The 19287-nt window shown below is 38.5% G+C and overlaps 1 protein-coding gene across 6 annotated transcripts; it reads right to left on the reverse strand.

Annotated features, from left to right (window-relative positions):
* Positions 1-1513: 1513 nt before the first annotated feature.
* On the reverse strand, positions 1514-18795 carry SCML1 (Scm polycomb group protein like 1). Of its 6 annotated transcripts, none has more exons than XM_033109459.1 (8): positions 18693-18795; positions 14511-14655; positions 13222-13311; positions 12652-12729; positions 7502-7606; positions 6567-7092; positions 5066-5202; positions 1514-3580 (listed from the first exon to the last, which is right to left on the reverse strand). In XM_033109459.1, exons 2-8 carry the CDS (start codon positions 14538-14540, stop codon positions 3446-3448), a joined length of 1101 nt encoding a protein of 366 aa, XP_032965350.1. In that variant the 5' UTR covers positions 14541-14655; positions 18693-18795; the 3' UTR covers positions 1514-3445. The 6 variants fall into 6 exon arrangements, with proteins under 6 accessions (XP_032965350.1, XP_032965346.1, XP_032965340.1 ...); XM_033109455.1 differs by having other exon boundaries at positions 18626-18763; XM_033109449.1 differs by having other exon boundaries at positions 18621-18763.
* Positions 18796-19287: the final 492 nt, after the last annotated feature.

The raw sequence follows: 19287 nt of genomic DNA on the forward strand, positions 1-19287 counted from the left end.
AAGCCTCTATGGCACACTCTGTGCTCAGAGCAGAGGGGGAATGAATTAAGAGAGATGATCAAGAAGCCATTGTAAAGCTCCTGCTGGGACCTGATGTTGTTCAGGACCACTTACATCCCATGGCCCAAAGCAGGATGCAGGGCCAACAAAGGGGTGGGCACAAGATTTTACCTTCAAGTTGCCTCTAGTATGGCAGGCAGTGTGGACAAGCTCGAGCTGAGTGTGCGCTCACTGGGGAGAGGTGCTTTCACGGCTCAGTGTCATCAAGCTGCTGGACAAGAGGGAACGTCGGGAGGGAAGGAAGGGCAAAGTGTCTGCCATGCATTTCGAAGGTGGGCCTCACAGGACTTAGACATACAAGCAGGCCCAGCATCACACTGTGGAAACTGCCCCAGAAACAGAACTGTACTTCACTTCCTCAGCCCACTGAGTACAGTCCCTCCTGTAGCTTGAAAAAGCAGTGCTTTCCCCCCAATTACATTGTTCCTAGTCATGATGTGTAATTTTCCATTTCTAATATTACAAAAGGGCATGCACGGCCTTTTCATGCTTACAGAGGGGGCCCGGATTTAAGTCTGGGAAATCCTTCTCTGGAACATGTACTACAAGATATTTCCATGATCAGAAATCATGCAGACTAAAGAAAGCAAATACTCGGTGTGCCCGAGTTGCAATTCTGTTGGCTACAGAGTGTCTAAGGATGGACTGAGAGGCAAAACTAGAGGAAAGTTCACAGGAGGCTAACATGCTATTTATTCTCTGGACTCCAGATTGGCCAACTGGACAATGAACAAACAAGTGGTTCTGAATGACCCAAGCGTGGACAGCAAATGGACACCACACCCCAGTCACCTGAGAATCACCCCTGGAGCCTGTTAGGGCCCCGTCGCCTCCAGGAGCTACAGGACACACTGCTGAGAAGCAATAGCAGGAAGTTTCTGTGTTCCCAGGCACCGAGCAGCAGCTGCTGGGCGGATGGGATGAGGGGTCGGGGCCTGAAGGCGACTCAAGCACAACCCTGAGCCTCTAACCCTTTCCACCAAGTGAGCTGGGAGAGCTGGCCTGAAGGCGACTCAAGCACAACCCTGAGCCTCTAACCCTTTCCACCAAGTGAGCTGGGAGAGCTGAAGACAAGACGCTTTGACTTCCGGCCCCCAGGAGTAAAAGTAGCCACAATTGCCAGTCAGATGCATGAACTCAGGTGGACGGTATCTGGGGGGCACTGCATTTTCTAGCATACTCGCTTCCTCAGTAACACTGCCAGTAACAAAGGTTTTGAGCACAGAGAAAGCTCACTGATTTAACTACTTACTGTTCCCCTGAGGTCTCGTTTAAGGCCCCTGCAAGAGATCAGCCCTTTGCTCCTAGGAATCTGTTTACCAATAGAATGAAGTGTTAAAATTCAAGTATCTGGACATATAAAACCACGAACTTTTTAGAGTGTTTCTTTATCAATAACGTAGTGAAAGCAAACAAAATGAAACCTGCACCTTTGACACCAATTGTTGCAGTTATTTAACTTTATTATATTTTAAAATCTGACAACTGTAAAACATAGTATTTATACAAACACCTGAGGACTGTTCAACCGGGCACAGCATCTTCACACAAACAATTTGAGAGAAGATTAAAAGTATAAATAAATAAAAAAGTGTAAATTAAAACCTTGCCTTATAACACAAAAGCAATAGCACAGGTAAAACCACTCTATAAATCATATATGCTCAGTAAACAGTTGTATCTGTTTATAAAGGACACTTGGTTTTTTAAAAAGAAAATGTATATTCTGGCCCCTGGTGAACATTTTATTGGCATTTAGAACAAACGGCTAATACACTTAGCACCAGTTCTCATAACTTATAAGTATTAAAACAAATTTTATATAACAAAAAAATAAAATAAGAGTGAGCATGTTTTGCTTGAAAGTTCTATTATTTAAAATAAAGTCCCAAACAAATCAGAATGCACCTTTCAAAATTTAGTACGATAAATGGCTCAGAAAGCAAATTAACTAGAAACATTGCACAAGACAGAGAACTTCCCTGTGTGGAAACCCTGAAGAGTGAGCCAAAAGGTACTTAGTGATGTGCATATTTTTTACAGAATAAAAACATCTCACTATATATAGACTTAATCTTTACCTCTGTAGAAGTGCAAAGTGCCATTTTAAATTCAAAAAGAAAAGATTTACTTGTGTGTATGCTTCAGATATAGAATAAAACATGAAACAGTATCCATGTGAGGAATACACACAGACAATAGAATACATATGTTTTTTAAAATTTGGACATAGGTATCTTCACAAATAGATGTGAGCTAGTTAAACATCCGAGCTTAGGCAAAATATTAAAAGATTTAGAATAATAGATATTTAATGGAAAAGAATATAATCAGACTCCACACCCATTCAACCCGTGTAGTGTATCTATTGCATAAAATGACCATTCTATCTATAACTTATCAAAACACTGGTAAGAACACTTTAAGTCTGTAATCTTCTTTCTTTAGATAGTTACAAATACAACATACAGAGAAATAATAACAAAAAGAAAATAATTTATATGGCTATTCCCTTTCTGAAAACTGGTAGAACAATGTAGTAACAGATAAACACTTGTGTATCCATATGAGGAATACACACAGACAATAGAATACGTATTTTTTTAAAAACTTGGACATAGGTATCTTCACAAATAGATGTGAGCTAGTTAAACATCCGAGCTTAGGCAAAATAGTAAAAGATTTAGAATAATAGATATTTAATGGAAAAGAATATAATCAGACTCCACACCCATTCAACCCGTGTAGTGTATCTATTGCATAAAATGACCATTCTATCTATAACTTATCAAAACACTGGTAAGAACACTTTAAGTCTGTAAGCTTCTTTCTTTAGATAGTTACAAATACAACATACAGAGAAATAATAACAAAAAGAAAATAATTTATATGGCTATTCCCTTTCTGAAAACTGGTAGAACAATGTAGTAACAGATAAACACTTATCTGAAAATGAGACAGCATCTGCAGTTGCATCTTGAAATTCTCTTCTAAGGAAAGCTTCTCATGGATTATTCATTAGACAACTTGTCAATCCCTGATACTTTCCCCCTTGAATTTAGCTGTTTTGGTTTTTTATATAAACGTTAACTGAAATCAAAGGTGTTTTTCTGTTTCCTACATGAAGTATACTTGTCAACTGTATGATAAAATAACAAGATACAGATAACAAACGTCTAATGTGAATATGCTAATATTAACATTTTACATGGTTTCTAAAGAAGTAGACTGGACTGGACTGGACTTCTGCAATTCTGGATATAACGTATTTTTTGGAGGAACCTTCTACACAACAAAAACTTCTAAGGGAAGAAAAATTATTTTACACCAAGATGGCATTGGTCTTCCTAGAATTAAGTCCAATCTAAATCTACACAATTTTTTTTCAATAGTTAAAGTATTTTCCTCCTTTAAGCTTTTCGATGTAGTGGCACAATTTCACAGCTGTTCCTAGCTTAAGCCCCCAGTACTTCATCATCATGTCACTATTGAGTAGTAGCAGAGCTTTCCCATCAATGTCCTACAGAGAGAAGGAAATTACAAGAATTAATAATGCTTTCGTATTTTATCAGAATGGTCATTTCTTTATATATAAGAACAGGTAAGACCAATTAAAGGGCAGTTTATTCCAGATGTATACTCTCTGAATATGCATCTGCTTGATGAAAACTATTAAAGATACAATTTGTACAGTGAAACACCATTTGATCATTTGTAAATTTACTTCAAATTTTAAGGAAAAGGAAATATAACCTAATATCTTAAACGTGTCCTAAGTGTCTACCTAATTTTAAATACTATGTTGAATAAAATATTGCATACCTTGTTTCCCTGAAAATGAGATCTAGCTGGATAACCAGCTCTAATGCGTCTTTTGGAGCAAAAATTAAAATAAGACCCGGTCTTATATAATATAATATAATGCAATATAAGACCGGGTCTTATATTAATTTTTGCTCAAAAAGACGCATTAGAGCTGATGGTCTGGCTAGGTCTTATTTTCAGGGAAACACGGTAGCTATGACAAAAACAGTAAAAACTGTAAATGGTGGAAATGAATTTCAGATGGTTAACTTTCTTAGAAAGGCTGGGAATGTGAGTATGTCAGCATCAATGCAAACTGTAAATGAGCTATGCAGTATTGTCTTGATGTTGAAAGTTAGTTGTCTGAAGCTAATTAGATGCTAAAACTAATTAATGATTTTCTTACAATATTGTAAAGGGTGTATCAGATATGTCACCACTAATTTTATTTGTTAGGAAAAACTATAAAAATATGACTTGATAGATACAAGGCATCCTCCTTAAATTCTTTATTACATTAACTGACCAACCGATGCTACTGAACCATATTATTTGATTCTCATGAGATACAGTTTAAAAATAAAACTACAGAATCCTATATCACCATCTGAAAAGACCTGAAATCCTGTGTAGTACTGCCTTTGTCAGGCACCTTCTATACTTTTTCTGCTAAGTAAAACTAGAAGTCAAAGAAATTAGAATTCATAAAAACTTAGTCCATGACGTCACTTTGTAAATAGCGTGAGGGTATCGGCATCCCAAATTGTCAATAATCACAAAGGGTTGACAGAACTGAGCCAAATGGAATCAGTTGCTGAAGCAGGACACCCTGTCACAGCCTGTGGTCCACCCCCTACTGAAGGTCCTAGGGCAGAGCAGGGAGCAGGTGGGGAGGAGGATCCTTGTAGCTGTTCTTACAAAGGAGAAGACACCTAATAATGACCATGCTGAATTATCTTCTCTTGAGAATTTGAAGACTTGTAGTATTTCAGGTACTCGGGGACTCATTTAAAGCATAGGTCCAGCCTCTACCACTTAAGGATCTAACCTGGGCAAAGTAACCTTTCTCACATATGGAAAAAAATCAGTCAACAGGGTCCCCCCCACACACCCTCCACACTCATCAGCATCCAAGTGAAGGGGCTGCACAGAGGTCATTCAAAGGCATTACGGCAGGAAACCAGATCAAAAGATACATTACATGTTGCCTGAAGAGGTCAGCGAGGTAGGTGAGCATATGAGGATCCGTATATTGCAGAAACAGGATCACTTCGTCTATGGACCAGGCTGAAGGATCACTAGTGCAGCTTTGTTTTAGTATAGGCTGGTCAGTTCCAACTAGTGAAGTTGCAGGTTCAAGGTGGTGGGGGGGGGCGGGGGGGAGGAAAAGACAAATTAAACTTGACCTGATCATTATCCTGAAAGAAGAAATGTTAAGTACAGAGTAATGGTTTCATTCCTGGAACCATCTGTTAAATATCCCGGCAAGGACCCAGGACTCCACGTGTAAAATCCAGTGAAAGCCTAGATAAAGATGACGTGAGGATGGCTACCCACGAGCATCCCATCTGATCTCCCCTGAACAACAAAAGAATCCTCAGAAGTTATCTTAAAGCTTCAAAGATCATAAAACAGACTGAGCAATCCGAGGTCTCTTTGGCTACAGGCAAATACAGTAAAAGATCTGTTACTTGGGTTAAGTTAGGTCAATCTAAGCTAACCTATTACTCTCTTTTTTAAATATTTCAATGAATTTCTCTTTCCTCTTGCTGTGTCTAGATTACATTTATTTTAGTAGCCAAATACAATGGAGATGTCCCAAATTTAGTTTAACAACTGCTTACATTTCTTCACTTTAATCAATGAATTTCAGTAACTCCATTATTTTGAGAACCAAATTATTCTTTTACCGAATCGCTCCCATGTATTCAATGTGGACATTTTCAGCATTACCTTACTCTTTAAATTCCTGTCTCTCAAGGCTTACATGTTTATCTGACTTTTGATGAAAACAAGATCTTCTGCTTAGCTAGGTCAGAAGTAACTTTAACATTATATTCAATACCTCTTTCAAGTTTAATTGCATATAATAGATACATTGGTTGAAGGTTTATATGTTGAAAAAAGAAATAGCTGAGACATGAAACAATTTAAGTGCTCAGACCTCGAGAAGTTTTAGCTGTGCTGTTCACTAAGTTGTGCTAAAACTGCTGTGTCTGGATAAGTCCTCATTTACTCAACCAGAGCACTCGACTCCCTTAAGTTAGTGTGTGATAACAGAAGTGAGTTTTATAATTCGCTAGGAAGATTTGTGTCTCTAACCAAGGACCGTCCACACAATTTTCATCTTTTTTGCACTTAAATTAGACACAGATGTATATACCTTTTCTTTCCTATTATCTGGGCTCTGGCTACTTTAGGGATATTTTGAGTATTTACCCAGGGAAAGGGCAAAGAAAAACAAAGGTTAAAAACTCACAGAGAGATCATTATGCGTATTAGTAGAGAAGAGGCATATTAGTTGGTTAGCACAGGGTCTGGCACATAATAAACACTAACAATAAATGTTAGTCATCATTATAAATATCACTCAAACCAGCCCTCAAAATAGGAAACAAACAGCTTTGACTAGCTTGCACCAAGGACACTGAGCAATATAGGTTAAATAGTGCTATTTGTTGTATGTGTTGTTTCACACTCACTGAAGCCAGCCGGGATGCAGAAAGATGAGGTAGTACAGCTGAGGGTATTATTTTCCAGCAAAGGTGGGTAAGTTATCATCTCAGCGTTGTTAATTGCACTGGCTCTGCCTTGGGCCATTATGGCTGTAGATACTGCTGTGGAAGTTTGGACAGATGAGAAGATACTATTGGTGCCTTGAGGCCCTGTGTCGGGAAAGCCGGGACCAGCAGGGTAGCCCTCAGGTGGATTATCGGGAGTGTAATATGGCTGATAGGTATGTTGGAAGATGGAGGAGTGGTTTGATGGAGTAGGGCTGAGGCCTATATCCTGATTGTCGTAGATTGCTTCCGCTTTCGGATCCGGGGAATTGTATGAATGGTAAGCATGGCTCTGGTAATCATTTTCTCCCCTTTCTACCGGTACAGTTGGACTATAACTTTCATGGCAAGTGTATGAAGAAGGAGACAACGCCCTCTTCTTTGATTTCTGCAATTTGATCTTTTTAGAAAGCAGGTGATAACTTTTGTATGCATATCCAAGCAGCTTCTGAAATGACACAAACCCAGCATAATAAACCAACTGTGAGTGAGCAAAAAAGGAACAGTAAATACATTAATACTTATTTTCCATGCAACATTGCTTTCTATAATTAAAGATTAATGCTCTATTTTGATTATATGATTTTTATTCCTCTTCAACCCTACATTTTAATTGCATTTTATACTTTATACATTGTGGTTACAAACATAAATAATAACCATTGTTGAGACATTTGTCAAACTTAAACTTCACCCTTCTTCCCAAAGAGGTTTAGTTTCCCTTCTGCTGCTACTGTAAATATACATCATCAGCCTTGCAATCCCAGAGTTATCAGTTCTCTCTCACTTCTAACTGACAGGCATCTTCAGAAACCAGAGGCTTATTATAGCTGTGAAAATATTTTTATAACACTTACACGATTTTGCGACAATGTTTTCACACGCATACGGTAAATTTTTGAAACCTTTCCAGTAATGACATCAAACTTCTTATCCAGGTTTTTAATAGCATCGTAGATGACCTATAATAGAAATTAGCAGTTTCTATTTCAAAAGAACAGTAACATACAAGAAAATACTAATAAGCCAAATTTTACCTGCTAGGAACAAAGAAAACTTCTCAAGCTCTCAGAAATTCCTTCTCACTTGATACCTGGTTGTTGGTGACATAGTGCCCAGCTGCTGACACAAGGAGCCCCAGACTCCTATACAACTATTTCATGTCATTCAGGCATTTTAAGAAGCTTTAATTCTGGAAAAATAATGTACCACAATTCCTAAAACCCATCACATTTATGATGGTGTGGGAAAGATGTTAGGAAAATTTGCCTTCATTGGCTGATGTTATCTTTTGTCTGTCAGCTTTATGTTCCCTCACATGAGAGACTGCATGTGAGGTGATCGTTAGCTTTTAGTCAGCTTTTAGTTCCCTCACATGAAAGACTGCCATGTGAGGTGCTGGTTAGCTTAGCCTTCAGTGGCTGATGTTATCTTCTGTCTGTTAGCTTTTTGTTCCCCCACAGGAGAGACTGCATGTGGGGGTTCCCTCACATTAGAGACTGCATGTGAGGTACTGGTTAGTTTTTTGTTCCCTCACATGAGAGACTGCATATGAGGTGCTGGTTAGCTTTTAATTAGTGTTTTGCTCTTTTGTTCCGTCACATGAGAGAATGCACGTGAGGTATTGGTTAGCTTAAAGAGAAAATTCTCCCTTGTCTCATTCCCGACAGGGGAGATATGAGATGATGTTGTTTTCTGTCTGTTTTGCCTGTATTAGTAAATGAGGTAGAAAAGTAAGTTATATCAGAATGACATGACAGGCACGTTGCCAGGCTTTGGAAGGCTTTGGGCTGATGGTCCTAGGTGAGAACAGTAGGTATTTATTGTTTGTCCAAATAAACTGGCCCTTCTGCCAGATAAGCAATATTTTTATCACAGTAACTGCCAAACCCTCCTGGAACTGGCCATTCCCTGAGGGGGAGGCAGGAACAAGGAGCTTGGCTCTAAGGTACATTGAAAAAATATGACAGACCTCAGTTGGCAGTGTAATTACGTCATTTGTGATTGATAATTCTTCATCATTCTAACATTTTGGAAACTCGTATACAACATGCAGCTTACAACACCAGGGGACTCCCTGACTTCCAGCTGTGGATCTGGTGAGGTTTGGCTGGTTCCCGACCTCTCCGGTGCTGTTCCCCACGGTAAGCCTTCTTAAGAACTTGTCAGCATTTTAGAAACTTGTATGCAGCTTGCAGTGCCAGGAGACACCCTAACTTCCCAGCAACAGCAACAGCAATGGCAACAGCAACGGCAGCAGCATTCTTGAGAACGTGTTAGTATTTTGGAAACTTGTATGTGGCTTGCACCATCAGTAGACACCTCAATTTTCCAGCCGTGGACCTGGCAAGGTTTTGATTCCTGACCTTTCCACTGTTGTTTCCCCACAGTTTGGTGAGCTTTTAGCATCTACTGTAATAGTTGCTATCCTATAAAATTTATTACGGCTTTTAGATATTCCTTATTGTTGTTTGTTATTTAGCCAAGTGCTTTTTTAATCAATAGTAAACGTATGTTGTGAGCTCTTAAACTCGTATATATGTATACTCTTTTGACATGACATTGTTATCAATATAGTTTAGTCTTAACTGCCTTTACTTTCTGTCATTAGCACATTCTATTAATTGCCTTTGTCTTTTGCTATTACATATTGCTAAATAAATTGATTAGATATTGCTAAATAAATTAATTAGTCCCATTCTAGCGTGTGCTTCTCTTTCTTTTCCTGGCTCATCATTACAGATGGAGTCATTTTACATCAAGAAAGGTACTACTTAAGAAATTTTCAAATTTGCTAAAAGGCCAAAGAGGCTTTTTGCACATGATGCCGGCATGAACGAATGGGCAATGAGTGTTCCACTGAAAGAACAGTGCGCCCAATGTAACAGATGTGACTGCTGGCTTCAAAGTATTTTAACATCATGTAATCAACAATTAACTTCATAAACCTTTGAGTACACATCCCCTATATGCTAATCAGGTATGTGACTGATAAAACCTGAGAATTCTTGAAATACCCAGAAATTTCTCCTGAACAAAAACTACTTAAATAAGAGGCCAGAAACATTTTCTCGTTCCTTCATTCCAATAAACATTTATGGAGGGGCTATCCTGTCAGAGCTACTTTGCTAGATGCTGCAAATGTGGACATCGAGGGGAAAAAAACCCCAAACAGAGCCTATCCTAACAAACTCCCATTTTAGCTGGAGAGAGAGACAAGTAAAGGGACAATTTCAACAGAGAAAGTGACCAGAAGCCTGGAGCAGTGGTTCTCAAAGTGTGGGCCATGGACCAGCAGCTTCAACATGACCTACTAGCTTGTTGGAATTGCCAAATCTCCCACCCCAGACTTAATGAATTGGGAACTCCGAGAGTGGAGGCAGCGAGCTTCATTTTTACAAGCCCTCCAGGTGATTCTGATGTACCATCAAGAATGAGACCCACTGGGCTACAGCGCTGAGGTAAATAGCGCAGGCTCTAGGGGAACACACTTGGGCTTAAATACTACAGTTCTGCCACTTACTGACTCTCTGACCTTGGTCAAGTAACTTTACTTCTCTGTGCTTCAATTTCTTCATGTACAGAACCAAGATAAAAATCTCAGAGTTCTGAGGACTAAATGGGTGCTATATGAGGTTGAACAATTAAATTTGTGAACTCATCCTAGAAAAAGTGCTACATACCTCACTGCTGAATGTCACTACAATCACCTTCAAAGGACTCCCTTTGGGAAGCTATGTACCTACTCCAGTGCCTAGTCCACCCTTCAAAGCAATTTTGGAGCTCTTTTTCTGGAATGGCCATCAGAGCTGTTGTTGTATTACTCTTGATGTCCTGAATGTCATCAAAATATCTTCCTTTCAATATTTCCTTTATCTTCAGGTCAAGAAAGAAGTCATTGGGGGCCAGGTCAGGTGAGTAGGGAGGGTGTTCCAATAATTATTTATTTACTGGCTAAAATCTCCCTCACAGACAGTGCCGTGTGAGCTGGTGCACTGTCGTGAGGCAAGAGCCATGAATTGTTGGCAAAAAGTTCATGCAGCCTTTTCAGCACTTTCAAATAGTAAAACTTGGTTAACTGTTTGTCCAGCTGGTACAAATTCATAATGAATAATCCCTCTGATATCAAAAAAGGTTAGCAACATCGTTTTGACTCATTTGGACTGACAGAACTTTTTTGGTCGTGGAGAATTGGCTGACTTCCCTTGTGCACTTTGGCACTTTGTTTCAGGTTCGTATTGGTACACCCATGTTTCATCACCTGTGATAAAACGGCCCAATGTTATCACCAGTGATAACACTGTCTTGCCTCTCTAAAAAGTTTTTGTAAACTTCGACTCTCCTTTCCTTTTGTTCACGGTGAGCTCCTTTGGGACCATTTTTGCACACACGTTTCTCATGCCAAGACTTTCAGTTAAGATTTTCCTATTTCTCTATCAATGTTTACTTGGTCTGCTATGTTTACTTGCTTCTCACAGTCAGCTGACAATTCTGATGCACAATTCGACGAATTTCTGCAATGTTTTTGTCAGTTCTGCTCGTTATTGGCCGCCCTGACCTTCTTCATCAGTGACACGTTCTCTCCTCTCAGAAAAATGTTTAATTCATTTGTACACTGCCTTTTTCTTCATGGCATTATCACCATAAACTTGGACTAACATGTCCCTGATTTCACTTCCTCTCTTGCCAAGTTTAACAAGAAATTTTTTTAAAGAACATTTTGAAACATTTAGATAATGTATTGGTTTACTTATTTTAGAAGGGAAAAAAATTCAACACATCTATTATTTTTCTTCCTCACACTCATAATCTGTACACATGTATCCAGGCCATAATGAGTAGAAATAAAAGAAATCAAATTATCATTGATAGTTATATCAACTTAAGGCAGTTTGGCTTCTAAAAAATGGCTCTTTTGTTTTTTCCTTTTTTTTTAAGTTGGTAAAAATTTTTAAATTTTATTAAATTTATTGAGGTAACATTAGTTAACAGCATTATATAAATTTCAAGTACAAGAAATTTAATGTTTGTTACTCTAATTCAAGCTCATTCTTGCAATGGCACACAAAAACACGCAACAACAATAATGAATGCCACTCAGCAAGACACCACCACACGTCGACACAAGCACAGCTGTGAGACACTGATATACCAAGGTTATGAAACCTTACCGAGCTGTTTGTACAGTGCTGCCAATTTAAGCGCACGGTGGCAAGTTCACGAACTTAACTGTCACACCTCATATGTAAGGCAGGCCAAGGATAGCCCTGTTCAAAATCAGAACTTCGTCCCTCTCCATCTACGGCCCACCCTCTGTACATCCTTCCCCAGAAGATTTGGTATCTTCCCTTTAAGCATTCCACTTCTGCTCTCAGTGATAACAATGATAAAGACTCGCATAAATATTCTACTTTTCCAAGTATGTTAGCTCATTTTACTCAACACACTTGATACGTTCAGAAACACTTTTTAAAAAATAAACTTTCATTACCTCTACGGTATGCAGCTCACTAAATCTTTGATAATTACATACTGCTATCAATCTCTACCAACATGCTAATTTTTATAAGACTCCCTCAAAACTATGTAAGATTCACTCTTGTAAAAACAGTGGTAGGCTGCCATTTTGTTTCAATTGAGATATCTCGAAATGCATTTAGGCACATACTAAATTTCATCCAAATCAGTCAATTTCCTTTAAAGATTTTGTAGGGAAAATGAATTCAATATTGTGCATTCTAGATGAAAGAGACATAACTATATTTGATCAGTTAAGAACTTTTAAAAATAAGCTATAAAATCTACATATTGCTATTGTAAAATTTTCACCTGGAGATGCTATTCAACTAGAAATTGTTAAAAATTATCACAATGGGGTGATAATCATGAAAAATTTAATACAGCAAAATTTCTATTCATTGTATACTTCCTTCCTCTTTATATGAGATAAAGAGAATTTCAGTTTAGTATTTTAGAAAACTATATTTGAGAGAAGGAATTTTTGTACCTCGCAATGACTCAGGACATCCTCAACTGTTTTTTGTTGCTCTTCGGGGCAGCATGCCTCAGACACAACACTTGCCTGCTAAGATTTTAAAAGTAAAATAATTAATACTTATAGAAATAAAGAGCCAAACTGAATATTCAAAGAAAAATAACAACACTTTATTTACTTAAATTGCTTTTATTTTTCAACGACTTTTCAAAGAGTTTTAGAAGTCTTAGTCTAAAGCAGAGATGAAACAACAGTAAAATTCACATCACTATGAGAATGGAAATGATTAAAGCTAATTAAAAGAGAAAGTAAGGAAAGCATTTATTCTATCAGAAGGACCTATGTTTAGAGTTTTGTACCGAAAATGAGTAAGCACTGCTCTGAATTTCCTACTAGATAAAGAAAAGAGGGAAGTAAAATGGTTAAATGCTCATTGTGTAATGAAAGGAAGTAAACAAATTCGGGAGAGAATAATATTTTCTTGGTTTAGAGGCACTCTATAGTATGTGAAGAATTTAAATCTTTTTCTTTAAAATGGTTAAGTGTTACTATATTTGGCAAATGGCAATTAATATTACTTACATCATTGACACATGCAGTATTTGGTTCATATGCATAAAGAACAGTGTTATCACCGTCACAAGTGTCACAAGTAGATATTCGAGTTTTTATCTAAGGGAGAGTTATTAACAAATTAAAAGGAAAGACTAGAGAACTGAAAGATAGGACTTCAAGTTCACTTTCAAGAGGCTCTAAAAGCCTACTTGTGATATCAAAGGACCTTTGCCCATTGTAAATCTTATGACTACAAGAAAAGATGTCATTGCAGAACTGTTTTCTCCTTAACCCAATTACAATTAAGACATCATTTCCAGAGTTTAACCTCTTTTGTACCTCAGGGTAGAAAGACGAGTTTTCTAGTACTCTGACACCAGAACAGAATTATTAAAGCAAGTATCTAACCGCAAAGAACCATGTTATGTGACTTTTGATTTTTAAATAATCCAACAGTGCCACTCTGTGGAGAGAATATGAAACACTTAAGTACCTATTTCTTCATAAATCTCTAAATCACCTTAAAACATTCTTTGGAATGAGACAGGGTATAAATAAATAGAGAGTAAATAACCATTCAATTTCATTTAGTAACTTTATTCTAAGAATTAATTGTGAACTATAGAAATAATTTCAAAATAAACATATTTAGAAGCTATGTGTATCTGTTGCAAAAGACATAACCAAAATAATATGGAATTGCTATCAGTTAGTACTTATAAAAATATGCCATCTTACCCTTATATAGTACCTTACGCTTTTCCAAGTGCTTTTACATAATCATGTCAGAAAAAAATGACTCTTGGTAGGCAGTTAACCTTACCATCAAAAATGAAAAATGTTAGGGCTGATAGAAGTTAAGAGAATTGCCTGTACCGCTTAGGTGGCATTAATATCCGTATCTTTATGTAAGTAAAGAAATGTGTTTTCCGTTAAGCCAAATTACATATAGTTTAATAATCTCTACTTTTATTCAATTTCAGGGATCAAGAAATATAGCAGAATGTGACAGAAATGTACAAGGCCACAACCACTTTGAAAAACTGGTTGGCAGATTCTTATAAAGTTAAAATTACAAAGAACCCTGTGACCTAACAATTCAACTCCTGAGTATTTACCCAAAAGAAATGTTAGTATCTGTTCACAAAAAATTTGTACATTGAACATACATAGCAGCTTTACAGATCACTGTCAAAACTCATGAACTGTACACTTACGATCTCTGAATTTCACGGTGTGAAATTAAATTCAATTTAGACAAGAAACATAGCACAATGAAAAGAACAACAGCAGATTTTCAATTTGAAAATACAAACCACATCGGGGTCACTGGAGCAGCTAGACATCTTTGTGCAACAGGAGCAATTCCACTTCCTCTGAGTTGGTCCTTATTATTTTTAAACTTGCTGGATAGTTTATTTGTGAAACTGCTTGGTCACCTAGGAGGTAAAACTTCTATTCCTGAAAAGCCAACGCATAAAAAGTTACTTTACACACTACCTTAATAAACTTAGTATGGTTATGTTCTCACAATGCCAAATCGAACTGGGAGTCCAGTTGAATTTTAGAGTGACAAAACAAGAAATTTTCCATTTGTGATTTAGAATAAACCTTTAAAAATTGAAGGGCTATATTGCCCACACCTAAGAATATGAATAAAGATCAAACACAACTCCAAATTGTGAAGTGAATGCTTCACAATTTAAAAGTTACAGAGGCAATGCTGGAAACAAGAGAACAGGATTCCTAACTGCTTTTCCTTCTATAAAGGAACCTCAGAAAGGCTTTTTTTACTTCGGGAGTCAGGAGTCTGTTCCAGCTTGGGCCCCCGCCAAGGTGTAGGCTGGGCAAACCACTCAAGACACCACATCCTCATCTGCCAGGTGTAAACTGGTTGAGATTATCTCTACAGTCATTTCAGCTCTAAGATTATGATTGATTCTGCAGTTAAATTTTATATTAAACCTAAATAAATGTATGTGAAATATAAGCCAAAAAATCTTCTAGAATTATGTAAGTTATGGTTCTGAGTCATTTAACTCTGCAACTAGAAAAAGACACACAGTGCAACGCAATCATATTATATCTTGTAGTAGGGGTTTGAACCCTGACATCATAGTACTGGAAAGGGTGCATTAATGACAGTGCTAATTCCCTTTATCCATCCTGAGCCAGGGCTGTCACAACAGTCTGAATAAAGGGAAAATTAACTCTCAAGTTAGATAAACGCAGGCTAATACTGTGGGAAAACTTCAAATTATAAAATACCTCCAATTTAAGCTATAATTCAACGAGATTTTACTTTTTAAAACGATATGTATTTTTTTCTGATTATAAGACTAATACAAGCTATGAACAATTAAACTTTGGTGTTTTCGTACAAAGTAAGACTACACAGCAATAAGAATAAACCAACTACTGCTACACAAGAGGGCAAATCTCACCGCGGTAACGTTGAGTAAAAGCCAGACACAAAAGAGAATATAGTGCCTGATTCAATTGATCTAAAACTCAAAAACAGGCAAAAGTAATTAATCGATGGTGGGAGAAGTCTTTCCAAAGCAATACCTTTAGATACACCGCAGTCACTTTAACAACTTCTTAGTTTCCTACCATGCAGACAGGCCATGATTCATTTAATCAGTCCCAATTCACAGATATTCAAGTCACTTCTAAAGTTTTGCTCTTACAAAGAACCCTGCAGAGCAATCTTGTACCTCTACTTGAACTCACAGAATGAGAATAGTGAATTAAAGTTTCCCAACTCTAATAGTATTTCTTATACTCACTGTATTTCTAACAATTTTATTTTATTGATTTATATATACATATATTTTTTTTTTCATTAAATATAGTTTCACTATAGAAAATTTGGAATATACCACAAGGTACAGATACTACTAAGAGATTTTACTGCTTACTCTGGCAAGCAATATTCTAAGTACTTGATGTATGTTAACTCTTTTAGTATTCCTGACAACCCCACAGGGCAGGCTCTATTATTATCCCTATTTCCCTTAAGAGAAATCTGAGGCAAAGAAAGTTGAAATCATTTACCTAGGCCTCATAGCTAGTTAGGTTGTACAGTTTGGCTCCAGACTCTACGTGCCTTACTTCATTATTAAAATCACATGGAATCCCTTCTATAACAATAACAAAACAAAATCCAAACTTCTATTAAGGCTTGTAAGGTCCTTACACAGTCAGGAGCCTCCTTACCTCTAAGGTCACCTCTTACCACTTGTCCCCTTGCTCTAAGCCTAAAATATTGACTACCTGGCCTTTTATAGACTAAGTTTGCCAATCGCTGTTAGACTCTTACAATCAGACAATTCCCTGCTGGGTTAATTACAATGTTGCTAAAACTTGGCTGTAGCTAGACACAGGAGCAGCAAGCATTGAGTCTACCACTGGACTCTCAACATTTCTACCGTATGAGGCAACTTTAAATGCCATTAAGACCTTAGGCTTGGGGCCAGAATAGCTGGATTTGGGTCTCAGCTCCTCAATTTACTAGCTGTGTGACTTTGGACAACTTACTTAACTTCACTCTCCTTTAAAAAAAATCTGTAAAATGGGGATAATAGTAGCAACTTCATAGAGTTATAAGGATTACATGAATTAATAATATATGTCAAGTGCTGAGAACAATGGCAGGCATAGCAAGGGCACCCAATGTTGGCTACTATTATTTTATTACAACATCCTCCCAATAGAACGATTCATCATGGAGCACATGTAAAACAAAACCTCAGGGTCATATCATGTAATTTTCATTCACTTGCACCTGTACATTGCACATACAGCAACTATTTCTTGTAAGTCAATTTGAAGTACTGGGGCATAGTGCAAAAAACCGAGCTTGAATAATTGAATCCAAGGCCAAGTTGCAAAATTTGCTATTTTGCTTTAGGCAGGTATTTAAACTCTCTGTGCCTCAATTTCTTAACCCATAAAGTTAAATAATATCTACTTTACAATGCTGTGAAGACCAAGTGACACAGTTAAGCACGCAACATTGTATCTAGTTGATAGCAGGCACAGCATAAATTTTATCTGCCTTTCACTTCTTCCTACAAGGTAAATAAAGTTTCTGCAACATTCTCTTAGAGCACAACCATGACTAGATTATGCAAAATTAATATGCTATTAAATTCAAAATCCTGCAAAATTAGTTTACTTAATACGAAGCTCATTCGTATCTAAAAATCTAAACTCTTGATAACATAAGAATAAAACGCCATCTGACTTTTTAAGACATTTTTTAGACATTTAAGACATTTCAAAAACATTTTTCAAGTCATTTGAAGAGTCTGCTCCCAAGGTACAAGGCATTCATTTGCCATCAACCTATCACAACGGTGAGGGATGAAAACAGCGGCGTTTCCACCCGAAAACAAACTGCAAGGAATACACAGCAAAACAGGGCACATTACAACAGCCAGATCACCGCAAAAAAAAATTTTTAAAACCATACGGTGTGTCAATACACTGAACAATCTATTTCTAAAACTCCTATCCGGACTCTCAAAAGCAGCCCTTCTACTGTCCGTATCAAACTTCAGGGACTACAAAATGTGCCAAATGGGGGATAACGCCGCCCAAACTGTATCCCATCGCCCAGCACTGAATCGAGCCCATGCCCTTCTTTATAAAACATCGTACAGAGAAGTTGCTTGTAAAAATCACAATTTGGAAACATTAAACCAGTTTAAAATCCTAGAGCAGTCCGAATTCGGGGAGAACCGGGTTGGGGAGGGAGGGAAGCGATCCCCAACAGACGAAGTAATCAAACGACCGTGCTCAACCTACGTCTTTATTTTCTTTCTCCTCATTTACGTATTTACAGTAAAAGAGCGAGGCTGCACTATTCGTCTTTGATCAAACGAGGTTATCATCAAAGCCTCAAAATCAGCGTCTCAATATTAAAAGATATTACAGTGAATCAACTTGCTAGTTTACCAATTATTTAAACTCAAAATTATATATAGTCTGAGAGTTTTGGTCGTTCCTCGACCCCCACCCACCACAGCCAAGGAAGAGAAAGGATGAAAAAAGATCAACTCGTCCCCAAAAGTCGCACCAAGTACTCAACAAGTGGCCAAATCTCAAAAGGTCACATGCGCTGTCATCCCTGGAGAGGCGGTGGGAGGCGGTGGGAACCGGTGGGAACCGGTGGGAACCGGTGGGAACCGGTGGAAACCGGTGGAAACCACCCCGAACCACCCTGAACCACCCCACCGCAGTGATACAGAAATTTAAATATCAACTTGTTCTTCCAGAAAAGCAAATTCTTTCTTTTTCCTCAAGGCAAATTCTCGTTCCCCCCGCCCCGGACTTCCCCAGCTGTTAAAGCCAAATCGCTCCTCAACTGCTTCTCGCCCACATCCAAAACCATAAAGTTCAAGGAGAGGAACAAATGAAACCTTTCCTAGCGAGCGATCTTGCTATATCGGCCTCCGGAGGACGCGGGAACCGGCTAGCGATGGCGCGTCTACCTGAGCCGCGACCGTTAAAACCGTTAGAACAGCTGGAGCTTTTAACGGTCTTCGCACCGGAAGTTGAGCCGGCCACGTGACGCGCAGGGCGCGAGCCCCATGCAAGCTGATGCCCAACGCACGCACACACCAAGGACCAGCCGCAGTGCGCAGGCTCCCAAGCGCGCGGCGGGTTACCCACCAATCCCGAGGGCGCATGCACAGTCCTCGCGGAACGGGACCTCGCTAGGGAAACCACCAAGGGGAGGGGCTTTGCTTCCCAGTGCGCCCCAGCAGTGCGGGCCTGCCAGGTATCCGTTTGCAGAGGTTGGTGGTATTGGAACCCAGCACAAAACTGCAGGCGTGAGCCTCCCGTGCTGAGAGGGGTTTCTGCGGCTGCGCAGAAGCACCAGCGCGTGCGACAGTTTTCGGGGAGGTTGAGGGTTCCTGGGGGCGATTTGCAGGAGTGTGGCGATTAGGCTCCAGGCCACCCCACGGTCACTGATTGGTTATTTGAAGCTTTTTTAAAAAAAATGTAATTCCTCTCCTCCTCCTCCTAATGACACACAACGGACAGCGAAATTGACTGAATCCTAGATGTACGCCTCAGTGTTGG

This window comes from Rhinolophus ferrumequinum, chromosome X, assembly GCF_004115265.2.
Source record: "Rhinolophus ferrumequinum isolate MPI-CBG mRhiFer1 chromosome X, mRhiFer1_v1.p, whole genome shotgun sequence".
Lineage (NCBI taxonomy): Eukaryota > Metazoa > Chordata > Mammalia > Chiroptera > Rhinolophidae > Rhinolophus > Rhinolophus ferrumequinum.